This window comes from Podarcis cretensis, assembly GCF_951804945.1.
Source record: "Podarcis cretensis genome assembly, chromosome: 13".
Lineage (NCBI taxonomy): Eukaryota > Metazoa > Chordata > Lepidosauria > Squamata > Lacertidae > Podarcis > Podarcis cretensis.
In genome coordinates, this window is record NC_137182.1 from 28,690,097 (window position 1) to 28,714,507 (window position 24,411).

The 24,411-nt window shown below is 46.4% G+C and overlaps 1 protein-coding gene across 1 annotated transcript in view; it reads right to left on the bottom strand.

Moving 5' to 3' along the window:
• PPP1R1B (protein phosphatase 1 regulatory inhibitor subunit 1B) overlaps positions 1-11,089 on the bottom strand; it is a 51,312-nt gene extending 40,223 nt beyond the window's left edge. The window contains exons 1-2 of the mRNA XM_079948899.1: positions 10,727-11,089; positions 4,889-4,949 (exon numbers count right to left, since the gene is read on the bottom strand). Coding sequence (XP_079805025.1) covers positions 4,889-4,949; positions 10,727-10,807 — 142 coding nt within the window. The 5' untranslated portion in view covers positions 10,808-11,089. The remainder of the gene's footprint in view (positions 1-4,888; positions 4,950-10,726) is intronic.
• Positions 11,090-24,411: the final 13,322 nt, after the last annotated feature.

The window sequence follows — 24,411 nt, forward strand, 5'->3', positions numbered from 1 at the left end:
ATCTAATAGGAAGTCCCTATTTCACTGGAGAAATGTTGGAAGGTATGGGGATAGGGGTAGAGCTTCATTTCCAAGTGGAACAGTACGAGGGCTACCAAGCCTGACTGCTGAAATGCCCTCTTCTCCTTAGCTCCTTAAAGAAGCATCTGGGCACTCTGCCCCACCCTGTTTTTGGTGGAGAGCCTCTGGCTGCCCAGCTGTTGCTGGATTCCAACTCCCAACAACCCCAGCTTACAAGGCCAATTGCCATGGATGATGGGAGTTGTAGTCCGGCAAACATCTTGAGGGCTACAAGATTCCCATCCCTGTTTTTAGATCAGCTGAGCATGGCGTTTAGAACAAGGAGAGGACTCAGAAAGTTGGAACTCTGGAACTCACCCTCCAGTGGTTAGCCAAAACCCAGGTTTCATCCTGGGCCTCTGCCAGACCTTTTGGCTTGGAAAAAATGTTCAACTGCCAGGGATAAACAATGCTTCCTCTGTGTATCTTGTTTTCTGAAAATTATCTTCACGTTTTAAAAAATACTGTTTGTGTCTTGGTTAGGAGCTGCCCAGATCTTCTGTGTGAAGAAGAGCCTCTCCAATTAAACGTGTCCATGATCCCAAGAGATCGTAACTTTGCTTAATGTGCCTGAGCTCCGCAGAACCCATTTCTGTACGTTGGGCCATAGATCGGTGGTGGAGCACATTCATTGTTTACAGAAGGGCCCAGGCCCAGGCATCTTCTGACAGGGCTGGGAAATACTCCTGCCTGAAATCCCTGGAGGGCCGCTGCTTGGTTAGAGCAGGTGATGCTGAGTTGGATAGACCAGTGGTTTGAGTTGGTACAAGGCAGCATCCTGCATCTCACATGCTCCTTTCCATCACCAGTATGTAGCCACCTGGAGTTTAGATCTTCCAGAGTGAAAGCAATGGCTTATGGCAGGCATGGCCAATTTCCAAGAGTCTGCGATCTACTCACAGAGTTAAAAACTGGCAGCGATCTACCCCCTTTTTTGGGGTTCAGGTCAAAGTTGTTGAGCTTCTTTAGGGAGAAGGAAAGTGACACTGAGCTTTTCTTAGGGAGGAAAGCCCCGTTTTTAAGGGATGCAGGGCAAAGATGCTTTTTTAGGGGAGCCAAAGTTTTTTAGCTTCTTTGGGGAGAGCCACTGATCTACCGGTGATCTACCACAGACATCCAGTGATCTACTGGTAGATCACGATCTGCCTGTTGGACATGCCTGGCTTATGGGAATGCATTAGCAAGGTGTCACCAATCATGGGGACATTCCAAACAGGTAAAAAATATAGGTAACCACCCACACCCAGGGACCAAGCACAACTATTTTACTGGCTACAACAGAGTCGCTTCTTTCAAGTCTAATTTAAGGGACTGTGTGGGCAGCACAGAAGGTCTCTGTGGGCACATCTTCACCCATGGGCACCACCTCTGGTTACCTCTGCATGAACATGGCTAGGAGTGCGTCCTGATTGTCAGGCAGCCGAGGATCCAGCCCCCACGGCAGGTTGCCAGGAATGGACAAGACAAGGAAAAGTCCTTACCATCTGCATTTATGCAATATTCACAGAGAGAGGCTTGGGAGTGTGGCCTCTCAGAATAATGGCGTTGCTCTGAGTGAAACCCCACCCCCTCTGTCTCTCCCACTTCCTCATGAGCCAGTGCTATGGGTCCTGGAAAGTGCCCTTTGCCTTTGAGCTCTTTGCTCTCCTACTTTCAAGGCCCACCGTGTTCTGGGAGAAAGGGGGCGGGTCTTGAATGCTTTCTAAAGACACTGAGTCCATCAGCTGTTTCTCCCCTAGTGCTTCTTCCTCCTCCTCCTCCTCCTCTCCCACTATTTCCCAGCTTTCCCCTTCATCTGCCTCTGAGCTGTGACCTCCCTCAAACTTCTGTTGTCATTCTGAACTGTCTCCTTCTTCTCTGGAAGGGTCAGGCTGGGGAGGTGGTCTGCACCATTCCTCCTCCACCCAGACCCTGACACTGATGGGAGTTTGTTGCAGAATTGCTCAGATGTTTCTGCATCATGGACATATCACCGCCACCAAAGTGTCTGCCTTTTAGTGGTTCCACCTAGATTTCAGATCAGTAAAAAATTACCTGTTGTGTATGTCCACAATCACAAGTGGATTTTTGTGACGGGCTGTTTGTTATGTGACATTTCTGTGGGTGGGCTCCATCGCCACACTGCTGCTTCCGTTTGTTCCTCACCTGAGCACAACCTAGCCTTTTTTTTGTTCCTAATGGGATGCACAGCATGGAGAAAGTGGATGGAGAAAGCCCCCCCCCCCATCTCTCATAATGAAACTGAATGCTGGAAGATTCAGGACAGATAAAAAAAAATACTTCTTCATGCAGTGCATGGTTCAGCTACGGATCTTGCTCCCACAGGAGGCAAGGATGGCCACAAACCTGGATGGCTTTAAAAGAGGACTGGACAAATTCATGGAGGAAAGGGCCATGATCTATGATCTGTGCTCTGCCTTCCCCAGTTGGAGCCAGCAATGCTTCTGAATACCATCCACTGGAAACCACAGGAGAGGCAAGTGCACTTTTGGTCAAATCCTGCTTGCAGGTTTCCTACAGGGTGGCCACTGTGAGAACGGGATGCTTTGCCTGATCCAGCACACTCCTCTTCGATTTTTAAGTGTGTTGATTTCCACTTCTCCTGCCAACCAAGCAGTTTGAAAGCACATCAGAGTGTAAGTAGATAAATAGGTACCACTCCGGCGGGAAGGTAAACGGCGTTTCCGTGCACTGCTCTGGTTCGCCAGAAGCAGCTTAGTCCTGCTGGCCACATGACCCGGAAGCTGTACGCCGGCTCCCTTGGCCCATAAAGTGAGATGAGCACTGCAACCCCAGAGTCGGCCACGACTGGACCTAATGGTCCCTTTGCCTTTACCTATTTCCACTTATTGCTGCTTACTAAAGACACGTCTGAATTTCAACAAGGCAGCTCAGAGGAAGTGTTCACTCAGGACCTCTGCACAGTGCATGTATAATAATCCTATAATAATAATCCAATAATAATAATAATAATACAGAGGTCTTGCGAAAGATACATCAATCACAGACTCATAAACACTATGTGTGATATAAAGCCTCCCGGTCTGGAAGCACGCAAGGTCTCATTTCAGAAATTAAGCCGTTGTGTGTTAAGACACCCCAATGTGCGCTGCGAGAAACTGCACTCGCGGGGCCCAACTCTGAGGTCTGGAACGGAGCCAACCACTGGCAAATTCCAGCTGCAGTTAAGCAACAACGCTGCTCACCCACCGTTCCAACTGTGAAAGTTTCCTGGCCACATGAACGTAGCTGGAGGATGTGTTGCGGAAAGTTCCTTGGGAGGGAATCAGCCCGTGGAATAGGTAGATTCTGTCCTTCATGCCCTGCCTGTCCCTGTACAACAAGGGAGGCTATTGTCCAGAGAAGAAACTACCAAGGACTGGAAGGCTGTTCACCTCTAGCAAGAGATACTGAGGAACATAGTCTTATTTTCCAGCTGCTTGGATGGAACCTTGAGCACAGAAAGAAACTCCAGCGATGAGCTTTCTTGCAATGCAGTTTGACAAGCAAGGTTTGTTTATGGGGAGGACGGGGGCGCAGCTGGCAATTGCCTCTGCTTTCCATGTTGGGGCAGAGGGAGACAGTATTTCCCTTTCTTGGTTCTTAGTTTGCATTTCCCTTACAAAAGATTTCTGAATCTTTAAGTTGTTTAGCGTGTGTTTATGCAGTAAATCACTTATTTTTAAGCAGCTAATGTACTGTAGCAGCTAAGACTGTGAACTGGCCAGACTCCAGGCCGGATCTCACCCCAGCCACAAACGCACTAGGTGGGGAAGGGTCACAGCTGAGGGGTTCTTAAAGAAGTCTGTAGCAGGTTCAAGCCCCCGCATCTCCAGGTAGGGCTGGGAAGGATCCCTGTCTGAGAAGTTGCCAGTCAGCACCTACCGGTTTTCGCCAACCTGAAGGAAGTTGTAATTGAAAACGCCAGTAGGGCACCAAATTGACGAAGGCTGACGTAGACTTTATTCAGCAAGGCGGACCAATCATCTGGCTTGATACAAGGCATTTGCCTATATCCCTAAACCACAAAATTCTCAGCTTCTAACTTCTATTCATCTGCAGTTTGGAGATTTTACCAGCCAACCTGACAGAGGTGTGGTTGTTTTGGGGGGTGGGCAGGGTAAGGGATTGCTGATTTATAGCGTTGTATTTCTGAGTTGCTCTGTAACCAAAGTTCTTCGGCTGACGTCATTTGTACAAATAAAAAAAAAAGTTGTAAACTCAAGCCAATCAAATGTAACAGCTCCAGAACAGCCTTGGGTTACTGGGGTTTACAGGCATCTGAACAATTGTGAAATGTTCGGTATGCATCTTATCATACACATATAAATCGAGAACAGGAATCAGAAGGAAAGTTGTTTAGCTTATCCCAAAAAGATTTTAAAAAAATTTTTTGTTCTCAAGGAAACAGTGTCTGGATTTTGTTTTTGTTTGCAAAAGAAGGTCTTTGCCATACAGTCTGTTACATGTTTTCCTGCCTAACCCTTGCCTGTACCCCTGCTATCTCCAGCTGAAGGATCTAAATCAGGAACGGGGAGCATTGTACTCCAGATGTTGCTGAACTACAACTCCCATCAGCCCGAGCATGCATGGCCAATGGTCAGGGATGATGGGATTGTAGTCTAGTGACTTCTGAAGAGCCATAGGTTCCTCACTCGTGGTCTAGATGGGCCAACCACTTTTGAATGTTCATACATATTCAAATGCTTCCACTGTGGACGTGAGGATATAAGAAAAGCCAAAGGCCTGTCTAGTCCACACCCCAGGCCACCTGTCCTCTTCTCCTTCCTTCCCCCATCCTGGCCTGATAAGAAGAATTAAGACTCACCAGGGGATGATGTTTCTGACAGCTGGAACAGCAAGGCTGGAGTTGGTCTTCGTCGGCGAATCTGGAACGGATATCATATGGAGGATTTGTTAGTTTTGCAGAGAAATATGAGACAGAAAAAGATGGGCAAGGCATTCTTCTTCTTTTTTAGGGTGAGGTTCTGAGAACACACCACTCCAATTTTGCCTGTACAAATTCACAAGCCAAGTACCCCAAGGTCTTCTCTGTGAGACAAGACTTTGAGCATGTTTGGGAGCTGCAACTAGGGCCCCATTCCTGGATTTGGGAATGAGCCCTGGGACCACCAGTTTCATCCATGCCCTGTCCTCTGTTCTCATCCTGAAGCAAAGTTCTTAACCTGAGGTAATATTTCTGGGTTAGTGGAGTCTGTAACCTGAAGCGTATGTAACCCGAGGTACCACTGTACTGCTTTTGGCTTGCCTCTCCTGTTCCTTCCACGACCATAGAGGCAAATTAGGGTGCATTCGGACATGGGGAATCATAGAATCATAGCATTGTAGAATTGGATGGGACCTCGAGGGTCATCTAGTCCAACCCTCTGATATGCAGGAATCTTTTGCCCAACGTGGGGCTCGAACCTACGACCCTGAGCTCTAGAGTCTCCTGCTCTACCGACTGAGCTATAGAGGCTGCATTTGTCTCCCTAGCTGAAATGCCAGCACTTCTGTCCCTGTCCATAACATTTGTTTCTCACTGCATCATCTGCCGCATTACGAAACTGTGGCTTTTTGACCGATATACCACCCTGCCGCTCTACATTTCATTCCCACCGGTGGGCGTGGTGTGACTCAACAGCGGACGTCATCGAACACATTGTTGCCACACACAACCCACCCTTCATGTGCACATGCACTTCTGTCCCCCCCCCCCCCACGATTCACACACAGAAACAGCAGGGAGGACCTCTATGCCAGAACCACCACCACCCCACATTTTGTACTGCGATTTTCCAGGTTAGCGGGGTTGCGGACAAAGCAATTAACAGGGAGATGAGTGCTAAATGTCAACTAGATTTTGCTAGATGGCCAGAAGTGGCCTTTACCTCATGTGGAAGAGGATGTAAAATGCAAAAAAAATAATGATCAGGTAAGGAAACTGGAATAAAGTGCTGTTTTAACACAGCCCTAGGTAATTGCCAGAGGTGCCTGGATTTCAGGGATGCCTCCCTCAGCTACGTAAGTGGCTTGGGAAGAGAGCCCATGCCTGCATCTTGGGAGGAGGCAGCTGAATTGGCTGGCAAGAGCTCCCTGGCATGCCAGAGAACATGACTGGGTCCCTGCTGGTCTCCATTGGCTGCTCAGAGGGGAGGAAATAAAGACACATCAGATGTGAATGAGGAAAGAAGCAGCCAGCTCAGCTCTTTATAATTCAATATATTATTGTTATGCTGCTCAGCATACAAGAAAGCGTTGGGGTGGGGAAGAGTTGGAAAGACTTTAATTTTGCTAGGAACACTTAAGGCCCCCCTCGAGGCATCCTTTCCCCTCCCTGTGCATTCTTCATTATTTGTGCTTGTGATGATATTGGGGCAGCCATATAATACAATACTAATACTAATACTAATACTAATACTAATACTAATACTAATACTAATACTAATACTAATACTAATACTACTACTAATAATAATAATATGCTACCCTGCTAATCTTGCCTGTGGCTGCAGAAGTTCTGGGGTGCTCACACTACTTCATTTTCCATCAGTGCCTGTTTGGAAAGTTCTTGCTGAAATCCCATCACTTTTCGGGTACCTCCGTTTTATTGTATTATGCAACATGTTTTTGACCCAATCACATAGGGCATTATAGGGAGTGGATTTATTCTGCTTTCATTTGTTCCATGATTCTTCCTCAGTGTTGTTGCTGTCCAGAGGGGTTACAGCGTAGCAAAAGCAAGACAGAAATAAACCAGAACGTCCGTAGTATGAAAAGTTATGGAATTTCATCAGGGACTTACATCAGGATGTGCACCGATTGGACAGGAAGTATGTGACCAACTCTAAAAAACTTTGCAGGAGCAGGGAGCTGGGTTGTGTGTGACTGCCCCAAGAGCATCATGAGAACAAATCATGGTGAATGTGCAACAAAGAATACTTCCTGGTGTTCTCCACCTTCTTATCATCATGTGTTTCTGTCATGCTGACTCTGGAGTCAGGTTCCTCATCTTCAGGGGTTAGGGGTGAAGACCCTGATGCAGAAGGGGAAGGGCATTCGGGGACAGCTCTTCTTAGACATTAGGAGTCAACTCCTAGGAGCCAAGGTCCCTTTGGTGCCCCATAAAATATTTGAGGGGGCCAGAGCCCCCCAATGTTGATGGGCATTGCCCAGGGCCAGATTTAGGTTTGATGAGGCCCTAAGCTACTGAAGGTAATGGGGCCCTTTATATGTCCAGCTGTCCTTTGTCAACAACAAATTGTCACTGTTTTTTGTGTTGAATATATGCTATATGGTAATTTATGGACCTAATAGGTATCTAAAGCCATTTGCACATGTTGCCATGCAATCAGTCCATGTAGAATGTAGGCACCCTATATAGAGAAATGAGCAAACCAGTGATATTTTAGGGAGCAGGCTAGCAGGCGGGGCCCATGACTTACATCATAGGAGCCTACACAGCACAAAACACTGTTGCTGTATGTAGGTTTTATTTTATTTATCATATATTTTGGAAATGTACATCCAGGTTATTTTTGCTTTAATTTTTTTGGAGCCCGCCAAGAGAGTGGGGCCCTAAGCTATAACTTGTTTAACTTATACGCAAATCCGTCACTGGTATTGCCATTCAAATGATGTGTGTGTGCTGTGTCATGTGATTACGCTGGGTGGGGTTTACCAGGGCCCCCAAATATTTTATTCATGAGCCTGTAGGGCCAGTATCTGCCCACTGCCTCCCTCTCTCAAGGATGAGGCACTGCCATCATCTGACAGGATTCCATTGGCAAAGACCCAGGAAGACCGAAGGCTTGTTTCTCCACTGCAGTAAAGGTAAAGGACCCCTGGATGATTAAGTTCACTCAAAGGCAACTATGGGGTTGTGGCACTCATCTCGCTTTCAGGCCGAGAGAGCCAGTGTTTGTCCACAGACAGCTTTCCGGGTCATGTGGTCAGCATGACCATACCACTTCTGGTGCAACGGAACACCGTGACAGAAACCAGAGCACATGGAAACGCCGTTTACCTTCCTGCCACAGTGATACCTATTTATCTTTTTGCACTGGTGTGCTTTCGGACTGCTAAGTTGGCAGGAGCTGGAACAGAGAAAAGGGAGCTCACCCCGTTGCGCGGATTCAAACTGCCAACCTTCTGATCGGCAAGCCTAAGAGGCTCAGTGGTTTCAGACTGAGCCTCTTGGGCTTGCCACTCAGAAGGTTGGCGGTTCGAATCCGCACAACAGGGTGAGCTCCTGTTGCTCTGTCCCAGCTCCTGTCAACCTAGCAGTCCGAAACCACTGAGCCTCTTCTGATCGGCAAGCCTAAGAGGCTCAGTGGTTTAGATCACAGCACCACCCGTGCCCCTTGGCCTGAAAGCGAGATGAGCGCTGCAACCCCATAGTCACCGTTGACTGGACTTAACTGTCCAGGGGTCCTTTACCTTTATCTCCACTGCAGTAAGAGGTTATTGGAGAAGGTTGGACCTTTAAAACAGCAAAGGTGGTGTTAACCGTTAAGCTGCACCCACTGCAAGAAGCATTTCATATTTACAATTTTGTGCAGCTGCACTCATGGAATGTATGCATATATAGCTGACAGCTTTGTGCATCTGACAAGATATTTTCTACAATCCATTCCCTGCTTACGACAGCTGCCATATATTGGTTAGTCTTCAGAGGTCCAAAAAGATTCTCCTCTGCTTTGGTTGCTGTTAGTACCCGTCTGGAATTTGGAATTTGTTGCTACCAAGATTTAACAGTCTCCTGAGATAGCTCAGTCAGCAGAGCATGAGAATCTTAATCTCAGGGTCGTAGGTTTGAGCCCCACACTGGCCATTGCAGGGGGTTGGACTAGATGCCCACGGTGTCCCTTCCAACTCTACAAGGCTGTGATTCTGTAATTCTTCCCCTGTGCTAGCCAATCCATGCTCCCTGTGTGTAAGAGAAAGGGAGATTCACTGCCTTTCAGACTAACCTACCTCACAAGGTGGTTGTGGAGAAAAAAGGTGGTCTATAAATGCAATCCATCAATGTTGTACAGTCGATAGCGTCAACACCGATACAGTTAAGTTCCACTGGTTTCCATGAGAAAGGTTTAAACACGTGCTTAACTCTCGCACTCGAAAGTGCATCTTTCTTACTAGATCATGGCCCTAGAAATTATAATAATTTCTGTAGCATTTTTAATGTGCAAATTACATTACGATTATGCATGTGTGGATGTGGGCGTGCATATCCTTACATACACAAACCCAAGAAATAGGCTGTAAGTATTGGCATTTTTACGGATGGTGAACAGAGTTTGCAAGCCAGTGACTTATTTGCTCAACACCACTCACAGAAAACTTCTGGCCGGAGGCTATGTATACTATGTGGGCACATGGAATTAACTAATTAGAGAGAGAGAGAGAGAGAGAAATCTGCATCTACGTAACTCAAATTCTGAAAAAGCGGGCATCTGCAAACACACATATATTTGCTTATTTTGTATCGCACATTCTCTTCAGTTGGTCACAGGGAGGAGCAAAGAGTAGAGAGCAGACGCTCCACCCACTGATCTCTGGAGATCCTGTTTTTAAGAGCCCTGTTTCTGATTTCAGAGATTCCACCAGGACTTGTCCTCACACTTCCACCGAGAAGTTTCCAAAGCCATAAGGACCAGAAACCATGGTTGTAAAAAACAAAAAAACTGGACAAAAGTTATAATTTTCAAAGTGTTGATTTCTTCGCCGTGTATGTGTGTGAGAGATTGCATGGTTTAAGTGTGAAATTGCAGAAAGCGCAAAGGCAAGTGTGAAAAGCAGGGATTTGCATCTGATGTGAGAATTTGCTCATTGGAGTAAAAATAAAAGCATGAAAAGAAAGTTTGGATGCACACTGAATGTGGGGTGTGCAGGAATGTATACTTAAATGGCCATCGTGGGGGGAAAGTGCCTACTTTTTATAAATAAGCTTGGGATTCAGGGGTGGTTGTGCAAGAAGAGCAAACAGTGCACATCTGGGTGTGAATGTGCACCTGTGGAAGGAGGAAATAAAGTGCATTTCAAATGCATTAACTGTATTTTCCTGGTTGGGTTCATTAGTTCATTTTGGTCTTGCGTTCACAGGTGTTACTTGCATGCAAGTCACTGAAATCCCTACGTAAATACACAATGTTTCAAATACTAAATTCTCTTACTTAGCTGGTTCATACACCCCGCTCTTCAACAGGTTTCTGGGAAGGCTTACACAAAGTTAAAACTGCAATGATGCAAATTACAAGAAAACTCTTAACACGTTTAAAAAAAAGGGAGCACTAAAATGCTCACATTATAAAAGAGTGGGAGCCACACACATTCAACATAAGAAATATGCATCGTACAAAGGGCATTTCATAGACGCGCTTAACCTGAGGACTCGGAAATAAGTCCCACAGATTTCAGCAAGTCTTTCTTCCCTGTAATATATATTTTAAAGACCGAAGTTCCTGTGTTTCCCGTCTCTGTGTGTGTTAGAACATGAAGCACATTGGATGTGCTTATTTGCATTGCAAGCTGAAAGATTGCATGCGAGAGACTCCGGCAAATCAGTGCCAGCTCACACTTCCCAGCAACTTGATCCTTAAGTCCCAAGCCGCCTCTGCCGCCTCTGCCGCCCCCCCCCCCCGACCCTAACCCTCGTCCCCCTTACCATTTCCACCGCTCTGGGGTCCAGCTGGCTAGGGGGAGCAGGCACCGAGAACTGGATCTTTTTCCTCTCCTTCGGGTCCATTGTAGCAGAGCCCGTGTCTTCTTCCAGCCTACGCCAAGGAAGACGCCCCCCACTCACTCTGCCCCTCTTGTGAAGGATGGGGATGGGGGTCTCTGGATCTCTTGCCGGCCCCCTTCTGGATCCAGCTCCCTGGGAGAGACGGACCCCCCTCAACAGCAGCAGCAGCAGCAGCAGAGGTGCCCGGTGCCAACTTCCCTCTCTGCGAAAGGCAACTGAGGGTATCTGAGCTCAAACCTCATTCCTGCTGCGCTGGGGAACTGTGTAGGTAGAGACGCGAGGGCAGGAGGAGGCAGGGAAGAGAGGAGGTGGGAGGGGGTGGGGAGAGGAGGGGAGGGGCAGCTGGCTGCTCTCCAGCGGCAATCTGAATTATTTAATCCTCTTCTCCCAAGGCAGGTGGGCACCAGGAGGACTCAGCCTCTTAACAAGCCCTCGGCTGGGTGCCCATTAAAAGGACGCCAGTCAAAGGATGCCAACTGCCCGCCTTCAGCTGTGTGTGTGAATGAGCAGAGCTCTGGAGGTGAGGGGGGGGGGGAGCAAACACCCAAAGGTGGCTCTTTTGGCAAGGCTTCGATTCATCAGCCTGAGAGCCTCCCCCTTTCTTTAGGTTCAGGTCTTCAGCCCCAGGACATACTGAAATGGAAAGATTTGAAGTAATGAGGAAGAAAAAGAGAGAGCCTCTGAACATGTGCAGAGTGCTTTAGTGCTGGCACCTTTTATTTATTACTGTATTTTTCCATGTATAAGACACCCCCCCCCCATTTTTTGGGAACCCTTTTCTTAAAAAAAAAAATTAATCTTTAGGGTTGCCATACCTCTAGAAGTGAAAATCCGACGATCAGCAGTGGCGGCATGTTTCTCACCTTTTTTTGGGGGGGGGGCAATCACTCTCAAAGTTTTTTTAACGATCCATCTATAAGATGACACCCAAGTTTTTACAAAAAAAACACACAAATAAAGCAAAAAACGTTTTCTTATACACAGAAAAATATGGTAATTTTTACATTCACAACCCATGTTTTTTATACCGCCCCCCCCGCAAAGAGCTCAAGGTTCTCCTCCCCCATTTTACTCTTACAGCAACCCTGTGAGGTAGGCTAGGCTTGAGAGGCACTGATTGGCCCAAAGCCAACCTAGTGAGGTCTTTTGACTGAGTAGGGATTAGAACCCTGATCTTGCAGTTCCTGGTCCATAATCTTTTGCACTGGATTATCATACTCCTGCCCTTGTCTCCATCCCACTTTAAAAACAAACTTTGTTTTTAAGAGAGAGAGAGAACTTTTGCTTGCAGGGCTGCAGGGCAAACAGCAAATAACACACCCCAGCCACCAGTAATTTGCTCAGATACCTAAATCCACCTCTGTATATATAAAGGGGCATGTGCAAATTTTAAGCACACTTTTTTTTTTTTTTGGTCATGGGTTTAGGCACTTTTAACTACCTACCTGTGCTCCTACCTCACTCTCACCGATGGGTGACCGCAAGCAGCCTACGAACACCTGGGAGCAAGAGCTATGCCAGGCATTGGCTATGAGAGGGCGTTCCCTGTGCAGCTGATCCAGCAGGATTCGGCTCCAGCTCCCAACAGCCAATGGGTGGTAGAACCTAAGGCTTTAAGGCTCCTGGTTGTGCATGGGCAACCGTGTTTCCACCTGCCCTGTACCTGAAGTCACAGGTGTGACATCATATGACATCAGGTGCATGGGGGGGGCAGACATACTTTCTCTAGGGAGTTCAAAGTGGCATATATACTTCTCCTCCTCCTCTTTTTTATTCTCACAACAACCTGGCGGGGTAGGTATGGCTGAGAAAATAGTGCCCTTAATTCTGAGAGATGCAGAATTCAACAGGTTTCATGTGAATGGGTTAAAACGCCAGAGACAGACCCTTTACAGAAGCCATCCCAGTTTCTGATTTGATCCTGGAATGTCCCGCTTTTCCTTAGGATGCTCCTATTTTCATCAGAGAAATGTTGGAGGATATGGAGTTACCCGACTCCTGAGCCATCTCAAAGCAGCCCTGTATAGGGAAGTTTTTAAATGTTTAGTGTTTTATTATGCTTTTATGTATGTTGGAAGCCACCCAGAGTAGCTGGGGCAACCAGTCAGATGGGTAAGTGTATTATTATTATTCTCATCGAATAGGACATTGCTGTTTTCACCAGAGAAATGTTGGAGGGTATGCAGAGCTGGGATGGTTAGCCTGTGGCCCTCCAAATTTTGTTGGACTACAATTCCCATTATCCCTTGCAGGCTGGGTTGATGGGAGTGGAGTCCTGCAATATCTGAAGGGATATCCTAGACGGGGAGAAGCAATTACCCTATTTGCCCTCAAGACAAACCAACTGGAGACACACTCCCCCCGGAGAGAGCCCCATTTTCAAAGAGTCCAGGAAAAAGGTTTAAAAAACACTGTGATATGATATCTCCCCAGAGCACAGCCTTATCCTAATCTCATAACAAAACTTGGACGTTTGTACAGTGTCTGTCCACAGTTCAAACATCCGCTTGACCCCTTTGCCCATTTTCACGTGGGGGAGGATAAGTGCAAAACAAATTGTAATGTGAAACCTGGAATGAAGGCTCCCAGCTACTGAGATTTACTCATTTATTCTGCTTCTGTCATTTACTCATTTATTCTGCTTTATCACTAGTGGCTGGGTGCACGTTGTACCGTAAAGGCACATCTGCAGCACATTCTATCCCTCACAGAATTCTGGGCACTGTAGTTTGTTACAGTTGCTGGGAACTGGAACTCTGTGAGGGGCAAAATACAGGGCCCAGAATTCTTTGAGGGAAAGAATGCACTTTGAATGTGCTTTAAAGGTATAGTCTGTATGGAATGCTGACCAGAAAACCTGCTCACATTCTTTTCTCGGTTCTGGGATGTCCCGCAATAACCTTTCTTGTTTTGTTTGATGATTTAAATCATTTTTTTCTACCGTCCTTCAGCACACCAGATTTCAGGCTACTTTCAGCATACCTAAAACAGCAGACGAAACCTTAAAAGCAGACCGAGGGCCCTTCCACATGTCCTTAATGTTCATTATGCCATTGGGGAGGTCATAAGCATCCTGCTTTCAATGCTATTTGTACCTGCAGATGTTTTCAGGTGCTTATACTGCTTCATTTCCAACCAGTGCATATCCTGTAACATCCTGCTGAAATCTGATAACTTTCCATGTCACAAATGTTCTTGGTTGGGGTTTTTCGGTCCCACTGTAGCCCCTCCAGACAGCAGTAGCATGGTAACATTGAGGAAGCATCGCAGAACAACAATAAAACAGAACAAATGCACTGTTGCAGAATACACCCATGTTGCAGAATACACCCATAATAAAACATGAGTCTGGAGGGGCCTTACTTGCGTCACTAAGTTTATATCAGAAGGCAAGAATAAACACAAGAATAAAGGTGAACCACTAAGATTGTTAGGGTACTGAATTCTGTGTTCGACATCAGATCTGTGTGATGAAAGTGCAGAATCAATAGGTATAGCCCTGCCTGCAATCAAAGCACTCACCCATGGCTCAACTTTTTCTATCGTGCTCTGCCTTTTAAAATCTTCTGTCACCACCTTTTTCTCCAGTGTGTTTCATTTCTACATTCCTCGGGAAACAGAGGCTGTCAGCACAATCCTATACATGTTTGCTCAGAAGTGAGACCCGTTAAGTTAAAGCAAACGTGCATAGCACTGCAGCCTGTGACAAAGGATAGCTCAGTTGGTTAGAGTGTGGTGCTGATAACACCAAGGTTGCAGGTTCGACCAGCTGCATATTCCTGCATTGCAGGGGGTTGGTTTAAATCAGAGCTTTCCAAATCTTGTGTTGTGACACGTTAGTGTGTCAGCTGCAGTGTGTAGGTGTGTCGCACGGATGTTCCCCATGCTTTGCCCGGGGCTGGAACGTAATTTAGTTTTACTAGCAAACCAGAGGTTAAACTAACCTCTGGTTTGCTAGTAAAACTGAATTACTGTGTCATGAAATGATGCATGTCTAAACAGTGTGTCACCAACATGGAAAGTTTGTAAAGCTCTAAACTAGATGATCTTCAGGGTCCCTGCCAATGCTATGATTCTTTGATACAACACCTTGCCCTCTACTGGTGCCAAGTAACTCCATTAAACAGTGTTGTTGTTGTTTAGTTGTTTAGTCATGTCCGACTTTTTGTGACCCTACGGACCAGAGCATGCCAGGCACTCCTGTCTTCCACTGCCTCCCGCAGTTTAGTCAAACTCATGCTGGTAGCTTCGAGAACACTGTCCAGCCACCTTGTCCTCTGTTGTCCCCTTCTCCTTGTGCCCTCAATCTTTCCCAACATCAGGGTCTTTTCCAGGGAGTCTTCTCTTCTCATGAGGTGGCCAGAGTATTGGAGCCTCAGCTTCAGGATCTGTCCTTCCAGTGAGCACTCAGGGCTGATTTCCTTAAGAATGGAGAGGTTTGATCTTCTTGCAGTCCATGGGACTCTCAAGAGTTTCCTCCAACACCATAATTCCAGCACCATTACATGGTGGTGCCCCCCTAAAACAGCTTGCCCAGGGGGCAAGCCGCTCTGGACATTGTGGCATTGACTTACAGCAAGCAAGATGTGCAGAGCAAACTGGAAAACCTTGGCTTCAGAAGCCACCTCCACAAACAAGCTTAGTGAGCTTGCAGGCTCCAGTTTAATCCGGGTGGCCCCTTCTAACCCAACAGCCACATCGTTCCTTGTTTGGCTTGGGTATTTATTCTGGAGGCGTCTGACAGAATAAAATAAGCCCCAGGAATTGGTTGTGACCCAACAGGAGAGGGGGAAAACACTTGGTGCTGGCAGAAGGGAGCTGAGAAGTCAGGGCAACAGCATTGCCCAAGGCGACGGAGGTGTAAGAACATTTCCCTTTGTGGATGTTATTGATGCTTGGAGAAGTCGTTTTTAACATCCCATTGCCTACTACTATTTAGCATTTATTTTGTGCAAAGCAACCAAGGTGAGACCCTGCCCCACAGAGCTTACCAGGGACAGGGGGACAATGCAGCCAATGTTTAGTACTTTTAAGTCCCAGTGATTGCAGTAGGAAGCAAAAGGATTATAAATGGATGGTTTTCAAACACAACATGCCCTCGGTTTCAAACAGTTAAGGCTCTATTTAAAATGAATGCTAGCCTCTGCTCCAGAAAGGGCACTCTTAAGTCATGAATGTCCTTACTTTGGTATAGGCTGTTTTGAATTCTCATTGGGACAGAATAGGAAACCAGATGTCCCCCATAATCAATATCTGTGTCGACAAGATTATTGGTCACTTTCTGCAAGGTTCAAGAGGGTGGGATTTGGGTGTTGTTGACCCTTCCAAGCAGGGAAGCCTTTGAAACTCCAGAGGTTGCTGGACTCAGTCTCCCATCAGCCTCAGCTAGCATGGCCAACAGCAATGGAGGGTGGGAACTGTAGTCCACCAGCCACAGGTTCCTCATCCCTGGGTTAACACAAAGCTCAGGGCCGACCTGTCCATGGGGCAGACTGAGGCAGCTGCCTCAGGCAGCAGAATCCAAGGGGCGTCTCCATTGCCATGCCCCCTTCCTCTGCCACCAGAGGAGTGAGGAGAAACAGCTATGGTGGCTCCCAGTGCGATCTTGTGTGACCCAGGTAAGCAAAGCTTCATTGGGGGTGGGCTGCACTTCGTGTTGCGTGTGCTCAGGGCGGCACCTTCTCATTTCGCCTCAGGTGGCAAAACAGGATGGGCCGTCCCTGACAAAGCTGGTTGGAACAGGACAGGCTTTCTGAAGAAGTCAACTTTCAGGAGGAGGAAAAAATGATTCTGTGGACCTACCAACACTTAGAGAATGTGTTATTATCCCTACTATTACAGAGAAGACAGTCTCATCATAAGCCAATCTAATGACCTGGGGGAATATCATTTCCCACTTCTAGGTATGGCAGTCAGGATCTGTGCATGAGCAAAACCCAACTGAATCTTCTTATTAGAAATTTCACAGGGGCCCAAGCTTATCCTGGCAACCAATATTCTAATTTATGGCAGTCCCCGTCAGAATTCTGGTAAAACAGTTTACCACCCCAGTGCCCCCATTCATAAATGTTTTGTGGTGATGGTTTTTTTTTAAAAAAAAAGAAGAAGAACTCTGCTAGGTTCTGCTGGGTTCCGAGATCTCTGTCCGTTTCCAAGGGATCTCCCAGAGGCAGCAAAATCCCACAATTTGGCGGGCATGATTCATTACAGAACGTTTAGCCTGGCTCAGAAAGCAGGGACGAAAGTCCTCAGCAGCTGAAACGCTGGGATTTTCAAGGCAACTCAACTGCCTCCATGGCTGGCTTCCAACCGTTCTAGCAAGAAGAAAAATATTTATCCTGACAGAAAGGTCCAGCCAGAAGCTCCGCTCTGTTTTCTACATACCTGGATTGTTGTCAAAAAAAAAAGAAGAAGAAGTTTTGTGTGTGGGAGCAAATCTGTCTGTTCTCTTTATATATTTTTAGAGGGATGTGGGCAAATGAGAGAGGATTCCAGGCTGCGGCCTTCTCCGTGTTATAATTAAGCTGCCCTCTTGCTCTGCTGGACAAAATGGGGAAAATATTGCTGCAACTCATTTAATGAAAGTGCTGGCTCCAGGTTTTGCGAGGGGTGGCAAAACACCCTCAAGACGCCCCCTTTATCTCTGGGAGTCTACCCGCTCACTGTCACAAACCCTCTAAGTGTCCTTACTGTCAAGGGACAGCCCAGGATTTACAGAAGCCATCCCGGTTTCTGATTTGACCCCAGAATGTCCCGCTTTTCCTTAGGACGTCCCTATTTTCATTGGACGGTAGCAGGTTATCTGACCCCCAAACCTAGGAGATACAGCCTTTAGAAGACACCTGAAGAAGTCAAAATTAGAAACAGAACTGTTGGAATCCAATACTAAGAACTTATCAAAAATGTATAACTTGTTGCTAAAATGGAATACACAGGATGAAACGGTGAAATCAGCTATGATTAAATGGGCACAAGATATCGGTCATGATATTATGTTTGCTGACTGGGAACAGTTATGGACCACCGGTATTAAATTTACTGCATGTAATGCATTAAGAGAAAATATTATGAAAATGATCTACCGATGGTACATGACCCCAGTCAAGCTTGCAAAAATTTATCATTTGCCTAATAATAAGTGTTGGAAATGTAATGAGACTGAAGGCACTTTCTACCACCTTTGGTGGACCTGCCCAAAGGTTAAAGCTTTCTGGGAAATGATCTATAATGAAATTAAGAAGGTCCTTAAGTGGACTTTTCCTAAGAAACCAGAGGCTTTCCTCTTGGGCATGGTGGGCCAAGTGGTGTCAAGGAAGGATAGGACTTTCTTTATGTATGCCACTACAGCAGCAAGAATTCTACTGGCAAAGTATTGGAAGACGCAAGAACTACCTACTCTGGAAGAATGGCAAACAAAGGTGATTGACTTTATGGGACTCGCCGAGATGACGTGCAGAATCCGGGACCAGGGGAAAGAGACAGTGGAAGAGGACTGGAAGAATTTCAAAATATATCTTAAAAATAATTGCAAAATTGAGGAATGTTAGGATGTCAGGGGGTAAGAAGTAAAGAATTGCAGCAGTAAACAAAAAAACTTAAGAAATTTTTATGAAAGGGAACTAAGATAATGGACTCAAGGGTTGCTAAAGAATTATTAAACAAGGATGCAGGGATGGGGAGGTATGGGGAAGTCAAAGAAAGAAGGGTAAGAACCGATGAGTATGATGTGATACTGTTTTACATTGTTCTCTATTATATGTGTGGAAATTAATAAAAATTATTATAAAAAAAAATAGAAGACACCTGAAGGCAGCCCTGTATAGGGGAGTCTTTTAATGTGTAATGTTTCATTATGTTTTTATATATTTTGGAAGCCGCCTAGATGGGCAGCTGGGGTATAAATAATAAAATTATCACCATCATCATTATTATTATAATGGAATAAAAAGGCAAAGGGACCCCTGACCATTAGCTCCAGTCGTGACTGACTCTGGGGTTGCAGCGCTCATCTCGCTTTATTGGCCGAGGGAGCCGGCGTACAGCTTCTGGGTCATGTGGCCAGCATGACTAAACCGCTTCTGGCGAACCAGAGCAGCGCACAGAAACGCTGTTTACCTTCCCGCCGGAGCAGTACCTATTTATCTACTTGCACTTTGACATGCTTTTGAACTGCTAGGTGGGCAGGAGCAGGGACCAAGCAACGGGAGCTCACCCTGTTGCAGGGATTCGAACCGCCGACCTTCTGATCGGCAAGCCCTAGGCTCTGTGGTTTAACCCACAGCACCACCCACGTCCCTTAATGGAATAGGATGTCCCTATTTTCATTGGGGAAATGTGGGAGGGTATGTTGTCAGTGTTGCCAACTTCTCCTGCTCCTCTGCCTCGTTGGCTTGCTCTTGCCAAGCAAAACCAAGGAGCAAGCAGCCAGTGGCAGCTACCCAGAGGAGGAGGGTCCATTGGGGCAAAAGGGGCACTGACCCACCGAACCCAGTTTGCTCTCAGCCAGCCTCCCTATTTACAAGCAATCTGGAGGATGTCACTGCCTGGCAGCCCCCTCCCTCTCCTTCGTCTCTGTGTTGCCCTTGCAGAACTCTGTAGTGAAGAGGATGGGAATGGTAGTCTGACAACATGTCCTAGCTCCCCGCTGCTGTTCCACCACGTGCGACTGCACGCGAGGAAAATGACACAACTCCTAAGATTTCCCTGAAAGGCAATGATTTGCCAGGACCCCCTGGAGAGTATGAGAGATGTGAGAGACATTGAACAGTTCATGCATTCCTTATTATCAGAGCTATGTATAGACTCAGGCCTACGGTATATATAATTGAATATATTTTATATTTTAAAAAACTGCATCCAGAAAATCTGTATTCTTTCACTTTAATGAAGAATGTTTAAATTGCAAATGGGAAACCTTAGCTGTTCAGACGTTGCTGGACTCGTAACACATATCAGTCCCAACCAGCATGCCCAATGGTCAGGGGTAATGGAAGTTGTACCCTGACAACATCGGGCTTGGGGCAGCACAAGTCTCTCCCACCCACCCCAATTTGTGTCACAGAGGCTGCAATGCTATGGGTGCTTCGCTGGGAGAAAGCCCCACAGAGTAGATTGGGGCTTACTTGTGAGTAAATATGCAGCTGGGCCATGATGGGACTTGGCACAGAAAAGCAGTGGGTGGGGGAAAGGGTTAAACAGCCTCTAGCCTCTAACCTTTCAAAATCCCCCCTCCCCAAGCTGCATTTCTGTAGGGGTGAAAAACTGTTGGGCTTTTCTTACCTGCATGGTTGTATATAATGTTTAATAAGGCACTTGATAAACTAAGAGTAACTTTCCATTTTTTAAAACAAATGTTATTATATCTTAAGTGGAATTTAATAATGCTATTGTTCCTCTGGATTATAGAGCTTTCTCTACCACTGAGATACAGTCTCATCATGTTTGTCCTTTCAACAGCCTATGTTTGACTGTTCTAGTTTGTCTGTTTGCCTGCAGGCAGCTCCTTCCTTTGCACCAGCTCTCAAAGAGCAGTCTTTCATGGATTCCCACTCAGGTACACCATTTCCTGGCCAATGCAAGGCTTGAATAATCTCAGAAAACTCCATCTCTGGGGTTGCTTCTCTGTTTCTGCTGGGCAATCCCTACCATTTGACAGAATGAGGCAGCCACCTCAGGCAACTAATTCTGGGTGTCATGAAAGGGCATCGAATGGCTAACTACCGTATTTTCCACTCTATAAGACGCACCAGACCATAAGATGCACCTAGTTTTTGGAGGAGGAAAACAAGAAAAAATATATTCTGAATCTCAGAAGCCAGAACAGCAAGAGGGATTGCTGCGCAGTGAAAGCAGCAATCCCTCTTCCTGTTCTGGCTTCTGGGATAGCTGCGCAGCCTGCATTCGCTCCATAAGATGCACACACATTTCCCCTTACTTTTTAGGAGGGGAAAAATGAGTCTTGTAGAGCAAAAAATACAGTAATTTATAGTGTTTTTACTGCGAGGGTGAGAGGAATTTTCTGCCTCAGCTTGCCAAAATAAAATTTGCCTCGTCTTGGGTACGATGCATCTTGACTTGAGAAGGGGGGGAGGTCCCATTTGTTGCTTCTGCATGCGGCCCTCAAGGCCTTTTTGGTGGCCCTCAGCAACTTTGGACACCTCACCCCGCAGCCTTCCCAAAGCCAAGTAAGCAAGGCTCTGGGCTTTGAGAAAGAGGTATAAAGGGTCTCAGAGTCCTAAAGTCCTCCTTCCTCCTTCCCAAAAGTTAGTTAGCACTTTTCCAGCTTAGGGAAGGAGGTGGACCCTGCCAGAGCTTCATGCCACCTTCCCTAAGCCCAGCACCTCTGTTATCTGGCTTTGGGAAGGCAGCACGAGGGCTGGGGTGTGTGTGTCAAATTTTGGCCTCCCTCCCTCCTCACATGACCAGGCAATTCCGTGTCAAAGTACTTTTGCAGCCCACTTGGTATAAAAAGTTGGACAACCCTGATTTCAAGATTCATTCTCACTTCTGTTTGTCCCATGTTTACTTCTGTTTATCCTGTGATTTCTAGGTGAGGGTCTGAGAGGTTTTTCTTTTATCCTGCCACTTTCCTCAGAAAAAAACAAAACAAAAACCCGTTCTTTACTGCAGAACTGGAACAAAAGAGAATCAGGTTTTCTGAGGATTGACTTTTGTTCCGTTTCAGCAGTTAACCGGGGGGGGGGGGGGATTTTTTCCCTGAGGAAAGTGGCGGGCAAAAGAAAAAACCTCTCTGACCTGTGCCTCGAAACTGTGGAACAAATGAAAGTGCAGATGAGCTGTAAGAAGTCTGCTGAAATATAGACCCAATATGTAGCAATGGAGATTTGGTATGTTACTGCTTTATGATTTTTGTGTATTTATGTATTTTGTGAATTACCTAAGAGCCACCAGTAGGGAGCTCTAGAATCTGACAGCTAACCAATTGGGTACTACCAAACAGTGATCCCTGTTGCTGAAAACAGGTAACCAGCAGGGAATGCTTCAGCTCAGCCTTTGCACTGTTGACTGAACACCCCCTGCTGTGCAGATAATGGAGAAAGCTCGTAAATTGTATCCCTTCTGGCATCCTGGCCAACTCTATTATGCTGGTGTAAAACCTGGTGACCAGATGCCCAGAATAGCAGCAAATAAAATCCGCTCATATGTCAGCGACTGATAAGACTTGTCAACCAGTTCTTCCAAAGTCTTCCTAAATTATAAAGCTCCAAAATTCAGAGAGCAGGTCTGGGAAGAGCAAGGCATACAATGGGCACCACCAGTGAAAAGGCCCTGCTCCATGTAGCTCCTGCCCTGTCATTTGATAGAGTGCCCACTTGCCCTCCTTCTTGACATGGAATGCTCTCTATTGGAGTCTCCAGGTCCACTACAAAGACCATAAGAAGGGAGAGCAGGGACCTTAAAGTTCCCAACAGCTGTTAAGCAAGCAAGCAAGCACACAGGTCACCTTTGTCCCAGTCAGGATGCCTATGTCCTGGCCAGGCCTGCACCCAATCTTGTTTTTGTAAAATCTTGTTTGTCCTCAGTAACCAAAATTATATTATCAACATATACAAGCAGAAAAGTTGTTTTCCTTCATTTGCAAGGAATTGTACAAAACAAAGTGGCACTAATAAAGAAAAGTTCCAGGGTGGCAACAGAAAGCAAACTAAAAATGCTTTTGCAATTCATCAAAACTATCCAGCAATATCAAGGTATAGGAAAACTGATGCTATTAAGAGTAATTCTTCTAGTTGGTTAATTGGTTTAGCAACTTCCATGCACATGCTAATTATTTCCACTAAGAATTAAATGAACTAATCAGAGGCAGCTACAGGAGAACTATGAGATTCAGGTGAGGGTCAGATGCCTTGTCAATCCCAGCAGGTATATAAGAGGATGACCCGGCCTGTAGCCTGCTTAGGCCGCAGAAGGTTTACAAAGTTCAGTTATTGCAGAAGTTTTTCAGTGTTAATTTTATGCATTTTTAAACATCACCATGGTATTTAACAATAATATCTTATGTCCTTTAGAGGAGAAATTGTGAATTGCAGAATTTTAAATACCCGTCATCATTCTTGGCTTCACTCAATTTTGTTTATAACATTCTTCCATTTTTTTCTAGTTGTCAGGGTGGGGGTGGGGAGGGGCCTCAAAAGTGGAGTAGCCTAGGGCCTCTTCATCTAAATCTGGCCCTGGAGATGGCCCATCAACATCTGAAAGGCCACTAGAGATGTTCCAGAGATCATCACAATCTTATGGTTTTAAAATGCCCAGTGTTGACTCACACTAGTAAGAATCATTTCACATGCTTCTGCGTTTTGCCTCTTTTTCCTTTGGTTCTTTGAGGATTCCCCCTTTCCCCAGGATAGTGAGGAAAAGAGCTTCCCATCAGTGGCGGTCCAGAAAGCCCATCGCAGGTGGGCACAGCAGAGCCGTGAGTCACCCAGGGCCCTCTGGAGAGGCAGACTCTGCCCGCATGTTGTACCAAAGCTGGAGGCGGGAGAGAGAAAGCCTGCCAATTATACCTGCCTGGTTATACAATCCTCACAGCTTTGGAGAGAAACTTGAAAGCGTGAAGGCAGCATCTTTATATATATATATATGCCAGGCTCTTTGCAGAACAAGGAGTGCTGTTTTGAAGCCCTATGAGGCTCCCTGCCTGTTCTTATAGGGCTGGCTTACATGGCGAGTATCCCCTACGCATGATCACCCCTCCAGGTAATCCTGGGGAACAGAACTTTGAACTAAGATTCGGGTTACAGCTGACGGAGGGCGAGGGGAACCTAGCCTAGACAGCTTTTCGACCTCTGGGTCAGTTGACAGTATTTTGTTTTCAGTTTAAAAGTTTGAGCTTTGGAAGTTACTTGTACATTTTTTTTAATAAACCGGGAATTCTGGTGTGCGTGTGTTTGTGTTTGGGCGGCAGCGTTGGGGCGGTAAGTAGTAGCATTTCCACTTAGTGTGCATATCTGAACTGAGTAGGTCATGCATGTGCATTAAAAGGTAAAGGACCCCTGAACGGTTAAGTCCAGTCAAAGGTGACTATGGGATTGCAGTGCACATCTCACTTTCAGGCCGAGGGAGCTGGCGTTTGACCACAGACAGCTTTCCAGGTCATGTGGCCAGCATGACTAAACCGCTTCTGCTGCAATGGGACACCATGATGGAAACCAGAACGCATGGAAACACCGTTTATCTTCCCGCCACAGTGGTACCTATTTATCTACTTGCACTGGTGTGCTTTCGAACTGCTAGGTTGGCAGGAGCTAGGACAGAGCAACGGGAGCTCACCCTGTTGCACGGATTCAAACTGCTGACCTTCTGATCAGCAAGCTCAAGAGGCTCAGTGGTTTAGACAACAGTGCCACCCATGTGCATTAAGGAGCCAGGCAGCTGAGCTTAGCCCCAGCACATCCTCCAGCTGCTTTCCCCAAAAGGGTGAGTGGTGGTGACTTGAAAATAGGAAGCCACCTTATGAGGCCATTGGTCCATCTGGCCTACTGCTGCCTACTGTGATGGGTAGCCCAGTGTCTCAAGAAGAGTTATTTCCTAGCCTTGTTCTCTGCCTTCTCCTTTGAAACCAGGGACGGACAGCCTGCGGACTTACA